Source organism: Haliotis asinina, chromosome 16 (genome assembly GCF_037392515.1).
Source record: "Haliotis asinina isolate JCU_RB_2024 chromosome 16, JCU_Hal_asi_v2, whole genome shotgun sequence".
In the NCBI taxonomy this organism is placed as follows: Eukaryota; Metazoa; Mollusca; class Gastropoda; order Lepetellida; family Haliotidae; genus Haliotis; species Haliotis asinina.
Genome location: NC_090295.1, coordinates 10,422,528 through 10,436,570, shown reverse-complemented (window position 1 = coordinate 10,436,570; position 14,043 = coordinate 10,422,528). Strand labels below are relative to the sequence as shown.

At 40.1% G+C, this 14,043-nt stretch overlaps 1 protein-coding gene across 3 annotated transcripts in view; it reads left to right on the top strand.

The window, feature by feature from the left end:
• LOC137268285 (activated CDC42 kinase 1-like) overlaps nucleotides 1-7,265 on the top strand; it is an 85,035-nt gene extending 77,770 nt beyond the window's left edge. For all 3 annotated transcript variants that reach the window (XM_067802831.1, XM_067802830.1, XM_067802829.1), the window contains exons 12-14: nucleotides 318-414; nucleotides 1,287-1,381; nucleotides 3,276-7,265. In XM_067802831.1, the coding sequence (XP_067658932.1) occupies nucleotides 318-414; nucleotides 1,287-1,381; nucleotides 3,276-5,656 (2,573 nt within the window). In that variant the 3' untranslated portion in view covers nucleotides 5,657-7,265. The remainder of the gene's footprint in view (nucleotides 1-317; nucleotides 415-1,286; nucleotides 1,382-3,275) is intronic.
• The last annotated feature ends 6,778 nt before the right edge of the window (nucleotides 7,266-14,043 follow it).

The following is a 14,043-nucleotide window of genomic DNA, read 5'->3' as shown; positions in this document are numbered from 1 at the left end:
GGGCTAGTACTGACAAAACAGCTGCCGACACCCTTACATGCACAAACAGATACATTATGTAATAAGTCTTGACCCACATTGTTGTGTTGTACCTCACACAACCCTTGCTATGCATTTTTGTGGTTGGTATGGTAGCCTAGTGGTTAAGTATCCACTCATCACGCCAAAGACCTGTGTTCTATTCCCCGTACAGGTACCATGTGTGAAGCCCATATCTGGTGTCTCCATCCTGATGTTGTTGGCATTCTGCTAAAAGTGGCATAAAACTATACTCACTTGCTCACCCCATGCTTTCATTGGTTTTCGTTGTGTTCCAGGTACTGACATCAGCAAGCCCCTAAAGAATAGCTTCATCCATACTGGCCATGGAGACGTGGGAGGCAACACATGGGGGGACCCCAGTGCCATTGATGAGTATGTACTAACTCAAATACTGCCATTTGTGAAGAGTGGTGTCCTTCAGTTGGACCAGAATCCTATGATTTTCAGTTTCTTATCACAGATTTGCTGTATGATTCAGGAATTGTTCAGCAGTTGTGATGGTACTGATGAGTTCATCAAGGTGATAAACATTTTCAACTTGAACCATTTTGGACTTTCGTCCTCACCAAGCCACCACCACACCAAGGTGTGACTGAAAATAAAGTTTGCAGGAGGAACTACCTGGGAAGCCAGTGAAGGTCTTTCAGAGAGTTGGTCCCCATTTCAGAAAGCTATCACAGCGCCAGGACTGTCGTAGCGCCTATACTGAAACATAGGCTTACAACAGTTGTTGCGCTATGATACCATTCTAGTTTTAAGCTGCAATCAGCAATATTCCTGCTACATGGTATCTGTTTGTAAATAATCTAGTGTGGTCCAGACAATCCAGTGATCAACAACATGGGCATTGAGTCAGCAAGTCTGACCACCTGATCCTGTTAGTCGGCTCTTACAAGCATAGTCACCTGTTGTGGCAGGCATGGGTGGCTGAAGACCTATTCAGCCCTGGATCTTCATGGCATCTTTATAGAATCGGTTGGTCTGGCTCGATGGTTGTTAGTTGTCATCATATCCAGTTGTGTAGATCAATGTTCATGATGTTGTTCACTAGATATTCTTTCCAAATTCATTGTTTTACAGACCATCGTCATATAGGCTGTACCTACATTCATTTCACCCATATCATAACATTTAACACAAAAGTTCCAACTGTGGGAGCACTATCCCAACAAGAGTAATCTCCCTTTATACATTTGATTTCCTCATGTTCTGTTGCTACCTATGTTGATTTGTTTCTGTCGCAGAGTGTATTTGCGGAACCCTATGGAGCCTCCTGATATTGGTGGTGTCAACGATGAACTGACTGCTACTAAACTCTCTGACAGAAGTGGTACTAAACGTAAGAAAATGATTGAATAATGTGAATAGAATGTATTGATTCAAGCGTGATTGCGTTTAAAGGGATAACATTGATATGCATGAGTGAAGAAACACTACTTTATGAAGCATTTAGTCATTATGACATGTAATTTGTAATATTTGGAGTAGTCAGACTAGTGGGTGATGCTGTGAACAAAATTCACATGTGACATTTAGCACGGTTACACACTCTGAACCTGCAGATCCAGGTCTGATACTCGATTACTTACAGACCGCCACCATATAGCTGGAATATTGCTGAGTGCGACATAAAACTAAACTCACTCACTCACTCACTGACTGGGCCACCACAGCAAGCACCACAGCAAGCACTGTAAGAGCACTTCAGCACTGCTACTGAGTCGACAAGTAAACTAACAACAATCTCATAGTCATGGTGTACTGGGAACTCCATATCAAAATGGACTCAAACATCGACCTGTGGCTACTCACATTGGGACTGGGTTGCCTCGTTGATTTACTCGTCATATTTCTCTGGGTGCCTTAATTGTTGCCCAACCACTTCTTTTACCAAGCCCCAATCACATTAAGATTAGACCTACCACAAATCAGAAATCAGATATGCTAGTGGGAATCCTTTGTTCAGTTGTACTAAATTTTATTGAATCTCAGATGTCAGATTACATAATTCATATGAGGTGACCATCTTTCAAACCTGACATTATTGATTTATCTGCATCTCTGGTCATGGCAGTGGAGTACAGCAGCATTCCTCTACCTGTATTTACAGTGGGATCAACATGAGATTTTATGACTGCTTCAACACCTTGTCTTTTGTTTCAACTTCGCCCATTTTTATCCCCCTGACATGTAATGCGGGGGAATATAGTCGACGCCTTGTCTGTCCGTACGTCCATCCGTCCATTCGTAATCATTTTGTTTCCGGAGCATAACACAGAAACCATTCAATATTTCTAGACCAAACTTGATAGTTATAGTAATCTTTTGCTATTTACAGATTTTTGGCATTTATATTTTTTTTGCTTTTCCATGGAACATTTTGGTGTTAGTCTTATGGTGGGGTGGGCTTCGTTTCCAGAGCAGAACTCAAAAACCATTCAATATTTTTCTGCAAAACTTGCTAGATATATCAATCAGCACCTAAAGTTGTGCCTTTTGCTATGTACAGGTGTTTGTGATTTATTATTTTCTCAGTTTCCTTGGAAACCTTTCGGACATAGTATCAAAAGTGTGAGGTGTGTTTTGTTTCTGGAGCAGAACTCAAAAGTCGTTCAATATTTTTCTGCAAAACTTGGTAGATATATCAGTCAGAAGCTGAAGTGTTGCCTTTTGGTTTTTAAAGGTTTTTGTGATGTATAATGTTTTGGTTTCCATGGAAATGTTTCGGACTTAGTCTCAAAATGGACAGGCTGGACTTCGTTCCCAGAGCACACTTTCATATCTTTCAACAGATTTTGGCAGATATATGAGACAGATCTTGAAATTGTGACTTTGCTGGTTATAGATATATGTCATTTATAGTTTTTATGAATTCCATGGAAACAATTCAAACTTAGTCTAAAAAAACAATGAGTAACTGTGAGATGATTTGTCCTTTCAAACATGTTGGGGCCAGGGGGATATGTCATCTTCTGATGACTCTTGTTGTTATAATTTTACTGTACAGATATTTCCCAGAAAGTACAAGTTTGTGGACAGTAAGCTTTAAAGTAAAGTTTTTAAAATAATATAATAAAAATGTAGTTAATGTAATTAAATTAATGCCAACATTATGATTTTATCGTATGAACTGTACCATGACAGATGTTTACACATTGCCATATACCATATAGTCGGGAGGTATTCATATTATCGCCTCATCGAGTTTCATGTGTTTTATATTTCTCTTTAAGGTCCATTCCCTGGAAAGAAACACAAGAACTATTCCAAACTAGAGAACGAACCGTCCTTCGAGGCCAAAAGTCCAACCAAAAAGAACCCACCTGCCCAAAAATCAGCTCCCTTGGCTGCAGTCTCAGGCACCCCCAGACAGAACAATGACCGGCCTCTAGGGAATAGGAACTCCACTGGAAGTCGAGGTTCCAACACAAGTAGAGGGTCATCGGGAAGTCGTAGTTCTACCCGGAGCATAAGATCAGAACCAGAAAAACCTTTAATAGACTTGAGTGAGGACACAGAGGAACAGGCACCTGCACCAAGAACAAATATCAAAACTACGCGGAGCACATTGTCATTGTTTGACACCTTGTGCACACAGCAGAACACAAGCCATTACGGTAACATTGATCTTCCTAAGCCTATCTTCTCAGACAAGGCTGCAGACCCTTTTGAGATTCAACCCAATCTGCGTGTTTTCTCCTCAGACACATCCAAATCATTTGAAGGTTCTTGGCAAGGATCTCATTCTGTGTTTCATTCGGAAGGACAAGTTTTCTCTGAGTCTTCAACGTATACTGTTCAGAAACCTGTTACTGACAAAGATAAGCTTTCTTTGTCGCAGCACACAAATGATTCTGGAACAGGCTACTACTCTATGCCACCTCTGGAAGATCCCCAATACAGTAAGATAGATAAAGTTTCCAATTCCAGTGTTGATTCAACAAACAGGAAAACATCAGTACCAGTCCGGCCACCGCCCACTTACAATTCCAGCGAAAATTTCTCTCCAAGAGACAGACTGCATAAGGACCCTGAAAAAATACCACAATTCAATAATTTAGAGCGTGAGCGCTTCAAACAAAATTTGGAAAAGACCTTGAGTTCTGGAAGCAGTGGTGAGAAACCGTTATCACCAACAAGAGGCGGTCCTGGTTCTCAGTGTATTTCAAGGTCGTCTGGAGCAAGATCGCTACCTTCTGCTCGCAGTCTGTCTGCAAGCTCCTCCCCCGCTTTTCAGAGGCCTAAGTTAATATCATCGTCACAGACATCTTCTCCAAATCCTGTTCGGAGTCAGTCAACCACCTCCAGACATCTTCCCACTAATGCACAACCAGTGTTTCCTCCCAATGCTTTTCCACAGCCATTAAACCCCTGTGTTCCAAGAAATTCAGACAATAAAGTTGACAAGGCCTTTGACTGGATTAATGATGCTATGAGCGATTTTGCAATAGCTAGGGCAAACAACAGACAAAAGGCATTACAACCTCCTGCAAAAAAGAACTGGGTTACTTTTCCTTTGTATGACGAGGTGCCAGTGGAAGAAGAACCAAATATGACTTCAAAACAGGAGGAGACCTGTACACCAAGTCCTGGGTCAGAAAGTCTTCATATTGATGTTCACAAAGCAAGATCTCATACCTTTGCAGGCCAGTCAATGCCTGCACCTAGTCAAGGGCCCGTGCTGACACCCCCAATATCTTTCCCTCAATACGATCAGGTCCCAGTTGATGAAGATCCTGAGGATGTCCGAAACCTTTCTAAATATGCTCCTGCTTCAGAAGTATCTTACGGACCTGATGGATGGGGTGATGACTTTGATTCAGATTTTGATGACGATGAGTTTGAGGAAGGGGATGCTAATGTATGTGCAATGGGAGGTGACAACCCCCCTCCACTTCCTCCAAGGGACTACCATGGAAGGGCACAATCTACTGGGGGAAGGGAAGCTGTGAACCAAAAACCAAACATTTATCCTTTGGTTCAGGATGGAAAACAGCTGAGCCACACACATTATTTTCTGATTCCGCCAAAAGGTTCCCAACGGGGTGTGAACACTGCAGAAGTGAAGCCGTTCATGATGAGCCATGATCAAACCGATGGTGAGCATCATCAGAGTGAGTATCAAAACATATCATATACATCTTCGACAAGGCCAACTGAGCTGGCCCGAGAAAATCCATCGTTTACGTGGTCAAATAATACCAGTGGTAAACAAGCTGTTCCTCAGTCACCACGGCAACAGGGGAGACAAGCACAGTCACCACGATCAAGGCCAGATCAGCCTGTTAGCAGTGCGAGGGATATCAAAGGGGGCAGTCAAAATCGACAGACAGATAGTTTCGTAAGTTCCTCTCCTCGGGATCGGATTGCTCAGGTTCAGAGTCAGGTCATCGGTGTCACTGACGAAGAGTGTCATACAGCATTGTGTCATACACACTGGGATATGGAAAATGCTGTGAAATATTTGAAAACTGAACAACTGTTCCGCCTTGGTTTGGCATCTCGAGACCACTGTGAGAAACTTCTAGTTGCGTTGCAGTGGAACTTGGAGCTTGCCAGCTCGGTGATGCTTGACGAAGTGCGAGGAAATGTTCAAGTAGAATCTACTGTGTAAAGACTTTAGACTGTACTGTGTAAAGACTTTAGACTCTACTTTAAAGTTATTTATATTTTTCAGTCAGTGACATTGTACACCTAGTTTGTAGATCTCGTTTGCAGGGCAAAGAAAATGTGTGTGCCATTATGTTGCATGAAGTTTCGTATTACTTACAAACTCACACTTGTTATGGTACATCGCTTACATGTGTACTCTCAAACCAAGCCATACTAGATGTTCAGGTAGAGATAGAATAAATTTGAACACCCTTCAGTTTGGCTCGATGTAAGACATGAGTTGCTCAGTTTCTTAACTAGTCAAGAGTTGCCTCCTTTGCCATATCTACCTCCTTCATAGTTTTGAAACTCCAGGAATTTGAAAAAGTTGTAGTGTAACTACATTGAGAACTTTTAGGCCAGTGTATAGAGTGCACCGCGTGTTATGTTCTTAGTTTCAGATAGGTTTGATAAATCAGTGCAAATTCACAAATTATTTTTACTTCAAGATGATCACGTGGAATGGTATGTGATGAGGGAAGTGGTCATATTTCACATGTACACACATCTAGCTATCAGCTTTTTTTTCATCTGGATGAAAGAGAACACGGGTTGATGTTCTGTCCAAAGTCATACGCAAATGTCAGTATAGGCTCCCAAATGGAATTGCACATTTACCATTTCTTTTGAAAGTAACAGTGGAAAGTAATCATAATTTTGCAAGATCATGAGCATATGAGAACCACCATTTGATTTCATTTCTTCAAGTAGTATTCATCAAATGTCAAAGTTTACCTCATTCGTTCCCAGTGTTGATACATGAGTCTCTTCAGGGGACAGAGGGGTAGCCTAGTGGTTAAAACATTCACTTGTCACACTGGAGACCCGGGTCGATTCCCCACATGTGCACATTGTGTGAAGCCCATTTCTGATGTCTCCCACTGTGATATTGCTGGAATATCGCTAAAAGTGGTGTAAAACTAAACTCTCCCACTCATTGAAGTCTTTAAGACATAGAAGTTGGACGAAATTGAACACATGATGCTTTTTAAGGACAGTTTCTCCTATTCTTTTTGTGATGATGTTTCTCTGAAATGACATGAAAAAAAATAAGGGAGACGTTGATATCCATTCAAATTGTTTTGCATTCCTGCTTTGTCAAATTTGGGCTGTAATGAGTATGAAACATCCAGCGCATCTTGTCATATCTGGATGCCATGTTGAATATTACATGACACATACGAGAGTTATCTCCTTCACCACGGCGTGTCATCTTTAACATTTCTCCAATTCAGGAGACTATGTTTCTTAAGTTTCACTGGCTCTCTTTCACAGTACAAAAACTGAGAGACAATAGAAATGGAAGATGTAGTTGTTACGTATTTAGGAGACTGGCTTTTACGATTTACATTTGGCTATTCTTTGAATAGTAATTTTTCATCACAAATCTATGGTTGATTTACTTGACTTTATATATGGAGTGTTTAACAGCACAAACGTTTGTTTTTAAGAAGTATGTTTTTAGGCAAATTAAGCTTGTCTTCTAGACTTGATATTCAGTGTTGAAAATGGTCACTTTTTCAGATGTGATGACAAAATTCTGTCAGTTACATTACTTTCTGTGACACAAATCTGCTTTAACCATGTTTGTATTTGTTCTATTGTGATTCCAAATGAGCAGAATGCTTAAAACTTAAACAAAGTATACTCATTTGTTAATTTGTTATGTCTATGAAAGGGAGGTAACTTGTGTAGCCTGTCTGTGTAATTACATCTGCAAGATTTACTGGACTTGGTTATGGCATCACATACGTGTCAATATTAAAGTGTGTTTTTTCAATCATGGTTGAAATTCATCATACGTTTAAGCTGTGAATTTGTTGAGATTATTCTTCTGATGAAAAACACACAGTCCAGACTGTTGATAGGGCTGTGTTCCATTTCAAATGAGGACATTTCTTCTTGCATTAGTGTGAAGAATCCATGGCTTCTGGAGGTGCACAAAGCTTCAGCTGCTGGAAGTCAAACCTGTTACATCCAGAAAATGAGAGATCCTCTTTCTCTGTTCCCCTTAAATATTACTGAAAGTTCACTGGATTCTCTGATCAAATTGTATTACGCCAGATTTGTCCTTAACGTCCTATGAGTAGTATATCTCACCTCCAGAAGTGATTACCGGGATATATACCCCATATACCATGCTTGTGTACATTTTGTAGCAAAATGCAATGGACGTGATATGAACGTCTACTTCACATGATGTCCCTAAATACTTGGCATGATATATGTCATACTTCTTATGCACAATTCACATGTGTTTGCAATGAGAATGACATATACATGTATGTGGTTTAATGGTTATTAACCATGTTTGCAATCAGGAGGATATATCTGATACACAGATGTATCTGAACTGTTACATGTAACATGTCATCTCTTGTCTCATGCCTGGTATGTACATTTCACATTTCATCAGAAATGGACATGCTTCAGTTTCCACGACATTTTGAATATTTTAGGGATAATATTTCTAAGAGATGACTGAGCACACATTTTGATGAATATATCCCCAAATATTCATGATCCTTACTTCTTTGTGCAGTTTATGTCTGTGCATTAATGTTACGGTTTGTTTCATATTTTCACCTCATAATGTTAATTATATTTAACATATACATGGGTTATATATGCTATGTATTACATGTATATGACATCACTACCTGTTATGTATATTCATATACCCATCAATCCAAAGGATCTTTTGCCGTATGTATTGCAATGCTGCAGTGCACACTATACTTGTTACGTATATTTCATATCACACAGTGACTTCATCCCATTCTGTGATCTATTCCCTCATGTTCTTATCACTCATTATCATATACACTTGCTTGGATGTTGAGGCCCTGTTGATGCAATCAGTGGTTCCATTAAACAGTTATGTATCAGTGTAGCACCTTTCCTCATACTCATTTTTAGGTTACACATATCAGTGTTATGTTTTGGTGAAAGATGAGTCGGTGTGGTATTTAAGGTCATACTCCTTTCTCATTTTATGATTTATTGAAGTTTTATGCTAGTGATATTGTGGATATGGTAAACAATTTTTATTATTTTCAGTAAGACCATAAAGAGTATTTAAACTAAACAGGTATATATCAGTCCAGACAGCTACCCTGTATGTTCTTTCCATTTGTATTTGGGGGCGGTGGGGTAGCCTAGTGGTTAAAGCGTTCGCTCGTCACGCCGAAGACCCGGGTTCGATTCCCCACATGGGTACAATGTGTGAGGCCCATTTTCTGGTGTCCCCCGCCGTGATATCGCTGGAATATTGCTAAAAGCGGCGTAAAACCAAACTCACTCACTCACTCCATTTGTATTTATAAATACTGATAATCTAACAAGGCAGTTATGGGTATATAACAATGCTAATGGACATGGTTCATGACAGCCAGCTTTTGTACCAACTGATAAGCAGATATCTTAAATAGTTTTTGGAATGATTTCACATCAGAATAACAGTATGACTCAGGCAAACTTTAGTCTTGTTAAGGATGGATCTTTCACTCCCATACTAAACAAACTTTAAGAAATAATCCATTTCTCTTTTCTTACATACCTTGATTTTAACAAAACAAAGCAGACAACGGACACTGAGTTTCCTTTGATGGTACTTCCTGTTAAGTGTAGACAATTTTGAGATATGACAGAGTGAATAAAATGTTCTCAACAAATATAATGGCACAACATTTGGAACATGGTGAATAATACAGATATCAGAGATGCTTAGTGTTTCATAGTGTGTACATGCCTCCAATGACAAATGGCAGATTAGAAAGTTCACACTGCACTTCCTTTTATTGAGGAATTTTGAAATCTTACAGGGTACTGTAGCAGATGTGCTTTAATGAGATTGTGTATGCTGAGGTTTATGACAAAAGTGATCAACAAAACTTGTCCAGTGTTTGATTTCGACTACGAACAATATTTTCCTTGAAGACTGTTAGACTTTGTCTCCATCACCTTGTAAATGCTTCGTAATTATTTGTGGTACATCCCTTGCTCCTTTTTGTAATCTCTGCAGTTTCTAGTATACTCAGGCAAGCTTACATCCCCACAATCCTTATTTCTCTCATATAGTTTGCAGTTTTTTGCGGACAGGGAGATTATTTGGCCTTAGTGTGCTTAGTTTGCCAGTAGAGTAATGGTAGAGGAATATGTAAAGTTCAAGCTCTTGTGTGTTTATATGGAGTAAACAGTTTGGTATGACAAGACATAGGAGAAGTGGGTTAGGATCCAGGTTGTCAAAGGCTCTGTCCAGAGGTTAGGTTGTCAAAGACACAATGTAGAGGTCCAACTGTCAGAAGTGCTTTCCAAAGATCAGGGCCTCCTTTCACAAAGCATCAACATAATTACGGTCATCGAAAGTCACTAAGGTAACCTTAGTGTAATGTTAAAGAATGGGAGATAAGGTTCACCTTAGTAAAGGTTGCTTCATGAAAGGAGCCACTGTTGGTCCAAGATACTGTCAAGAGGTCAGGTTGTCGAGGACACAGTGTAGAGATCCAGCTGTCCAAGGCACTGTCCAAAGGTCAGGTTGTCGAAGACACAATGTAAAGATCCAGCTGTCCAAGGCACTGTGTCCAGAGGTGAGGTTGTTCAAGGTGCTTTGTTGAGATCCATCTGTCCAAGGCACTGTCCAGAGGTCAGCTTGTCATGGACACAGTGTGGAGATCCAGTCAGATATCAAGTCAGGTTGTGGGAGGTACTGTAACAGGTCAAGTTGTGGAAGGCACTGTCAAGGGTCAAGTTTTTAAAGGCACTGTGCAGAGGTCAGGTTGTTGAAGGCACTGTCAAGGGTCAAGTTGTCGAACACACTGTGCAAAGGTTAGGTTGTCAAGGGCACTGTCAAGGGTCAAGTTTTTGATGACATTGTGCAGATTTAGTAGCAACTGGTTTGGGATTGCCTTTCATCTGTGATGATCTTTCTTCAGTGGGTACCATGTTTGTAAGTGTCATATGAGCAGTAAAGAACTTATCTTTGCAGTTCCTGCAAATTGATCTGACACATGAGGTACTCTGTTAGAAAAGACATTAGAACTTCACTCACTGTCGGGGCAGTTTGTGGATTGACACAGAAGCTAACTCAACTTGTTCATCTTCATTGACCATCTAATATGTTACATCAGTCTAATATGTTACATCAGTCTAATATGTTACATCAGTCTAATATGTTACATCAGTCTAATATGTTACATCAGTCTAATATGTTACATCAGTCTAATATGTTACATCAGTCATTTGTCATTGTTATGCCTTTTATCATGTAGAAACTAGAAAGCATCACTTGCCAAATGATATTATTTACACTTTTGTTGTGATGAATTGGACACCATGCTTACATGTAGAAAGCAAAGTGTAATGCTTCTGTCTGACCCAGGTATATATTGTGATATTTGATTGAAAGAATATGTTGTTTTCTCTGTGGTTAAGACAATTAACTGTTATTTAACACTCATGCAAAACATGCATATGTTGATAAAATGCATGCATATGTTGAAATATGGCATCCATATATTGCTATGACATTTTCTCCCTATGTTGATTCATATGGTAACTCTGATTGGAACTGGGCTCAAGCAACCAATGCTTGTCATAAGAGGCAACAAACTGGATCAGGTGGTCAGGCTCATAGGTACTTGTCATTGCATCTCAGTTGTATATATATATATCACTGCTGACTGGGTCGGTAGATGTCACCACATCACAGCTGTGTAGATCGATGCTCATGGTGTTGATCATTGGATTGCCTGGTCAAGACTTGATTATTTACCGACCACACGAACCAAGCATTAAACAACAAAAACCTATGTTGCCTGAAGGTAATGTGGGTGATGTAGTACATTTGATGTGAAAGCATGGCCTAATCAGGTTCTGAGGGAGTCTGACATATTGCATATGGTAGCCTGCACGTGTCTTCTTTCATAAGCCAAAGAGTTAGGTCCAGTATGTTGTCAAACATGATGGCTTTTTAATGAGGGTTGGGGCTGTGAGATTATGTTTTTGATATGATGATGATCTATAGACTTCCATAGGATGACTTTGCACTGTGTCATAAGTATTTGCGAACAGCCAAGAATATCCAAGAGAAGCAAATACTCGACTCGCATTTTCAAAATTGATTTCACAACAGAAAATGTTAAAGCTTTTACCTTCATATTTGGTAAGTCGTCCCTTGCTTAGTACGCAAGCCATGATACGTCTCGGGAGGGAAGAATATATTCCAACGAGCAATCAGTTCAAATACTGTGAATTTCCTGGTTCCTGTCACACGAGCCCGATGTACAGGAGCATTGTTGTCTTGAAACCTGTGCGGTTTTTCGGTGAATGTCTGACTAAAACAGGCCACAGATGGTCATTATGTGAATGTACCCGACAACTGATCTGGTACATTCCACCATGCATAAAGTACGGGTGCACCGTACCACGTGACCCAACCCCAGATCATAACAGACACCTTACGTTGACCCGGCACACATATCTGCTCGGAGCGGTACGCTTCATCGGCCGATCTCCACACAAAAACACGGTTATTTTTTCCAATAACTACCTCTGACTGATCACTAAAAATCACTTTCTTCCAGTCGTGGTCTGCTGTTCATCTCTCTAGACACCATGATGACAGACGTTTTCTGCTGCTGACTTCTTTTACACACTTGCCACTAAAGGCAACAGGATCGAGTGGTCAGGCTCGCTGACTTGGTTCACACATGTCATCGGTTCCCAATCGATGCTCATGTTGTTGATCACTGGATTGTCTGGTCCAGACTCGATTCTTTACAGACCGCCGCCATACAGCTGGAATATTGCTGAGTGTGGCGTAAAACTAAACTCACTCACTCACTCTTTTACACGTCATTTTCCGAACAACACGCCGATAAATTATATTCCTGTGAAGAGTTCACTATGAACAGACTAAGACTATGAACAGTCTGGTCCTTGCCCTCATTATATATGGTAGTTACATCCCTCAAAACTTTGGAATATGGAACTCTGTTCTTCTTGGCCGTCCGCAATAAACAGACCTCACGCGCTGACATCTTCCGAGGTCGTCTCGATCTGTGAGCATTTTCTACACTTCCATTGTCATGAAGTTTCTTGTAAATAAAACAAATTGTACATTCAGGCAATTTGAAGTTTTCCACCAGTTTCCACCACTTCCCTTGCGTTTCAAATCTACAATCAGTCTTTTAGTAGCACTATCAAACTCCGTCGGTCGCCGACCCATGTTTGTTGACGTTCGTCAGCGCGGGTTCACTGGGGCAGACGACAACTTTGTGACGTCATGTACAGGAAGAAGAGTAGCACACACTGCTATGTGCCGTTTTCACGGCTTTTTATCGACGCTGAATTGATATATTTTTTGTTTAAATTTTATCTTACGTTTTTGAATTCACAAAATTACTGAAAATTGCGAATACTTTTGACACAGTGCAGCAGATCAGGAGATTCCCAATGATAAACTCAGCAAATTCAGTTCCTGTAAGTATTTGCTTAGCGGATCCTGGACATATCAGCTTGATTAACGAACAAAGTATGTACAGATAAACTTATCTTATATTTTGTGATAAAATGTTTAATTTTATAATGCAGATCAAGGACAAGATCTTAACATCAAGACATCCAGTAAATGTTTATTATTTACTATCATATTTGAGCTAATTTCAGAGTGTCGAGAGGGACTGAAGTTCACCTTTCCTTTCTGAATTTGTAGCGTTACATTGTTTTGTACAGTAAAGTAAATGTTTCAAGGTCCCTTTAAAGAAGCATTTACACATTTTCTATACAATGAAAATACGGATGCAGTGCATTAATACAGTGCAGGGGATGACTGCAGTCACTGAAGTATTGTACGTAGATGTGTACACACGTCAAACACTGCAAGTAGGTGTAAACTAACTTGTTTTTTTTCCGTGTCTACTGAACATGGTAAGTAGGTTGGGTCTGTGGGTGAAGTGTTTGCTTGTCAAGCCAAAGGTTCAGGCTTGCACTATGTGAAGCACATTTCTGGTGTACAAGTTAGTGCTGGAACGTTGCTTAAAGTATGTGAATAATGTTTTACACCACTTTATTGGTTGCACATATTGTACACACAGGGGAAAATCAAACTCGTCTTGACAAGCAAACGCTTTAACCTGTGGGCTTCCCCACCACCACCATTTCTGATAGAGGCATAGAGCCTAACTCCAACTGAGTGTATATGTAATTGTGTCCGTCTGTTGATCAGCAGTACTTGCTTGTTGATATACATATTCCTGATATTCCTAGTTATCATCCATTTGATACGTTTTGTCGTTATTATGTTTGGTGCTGATTGTTTCCTGATCAGGGATGGATATATCTGTTGGT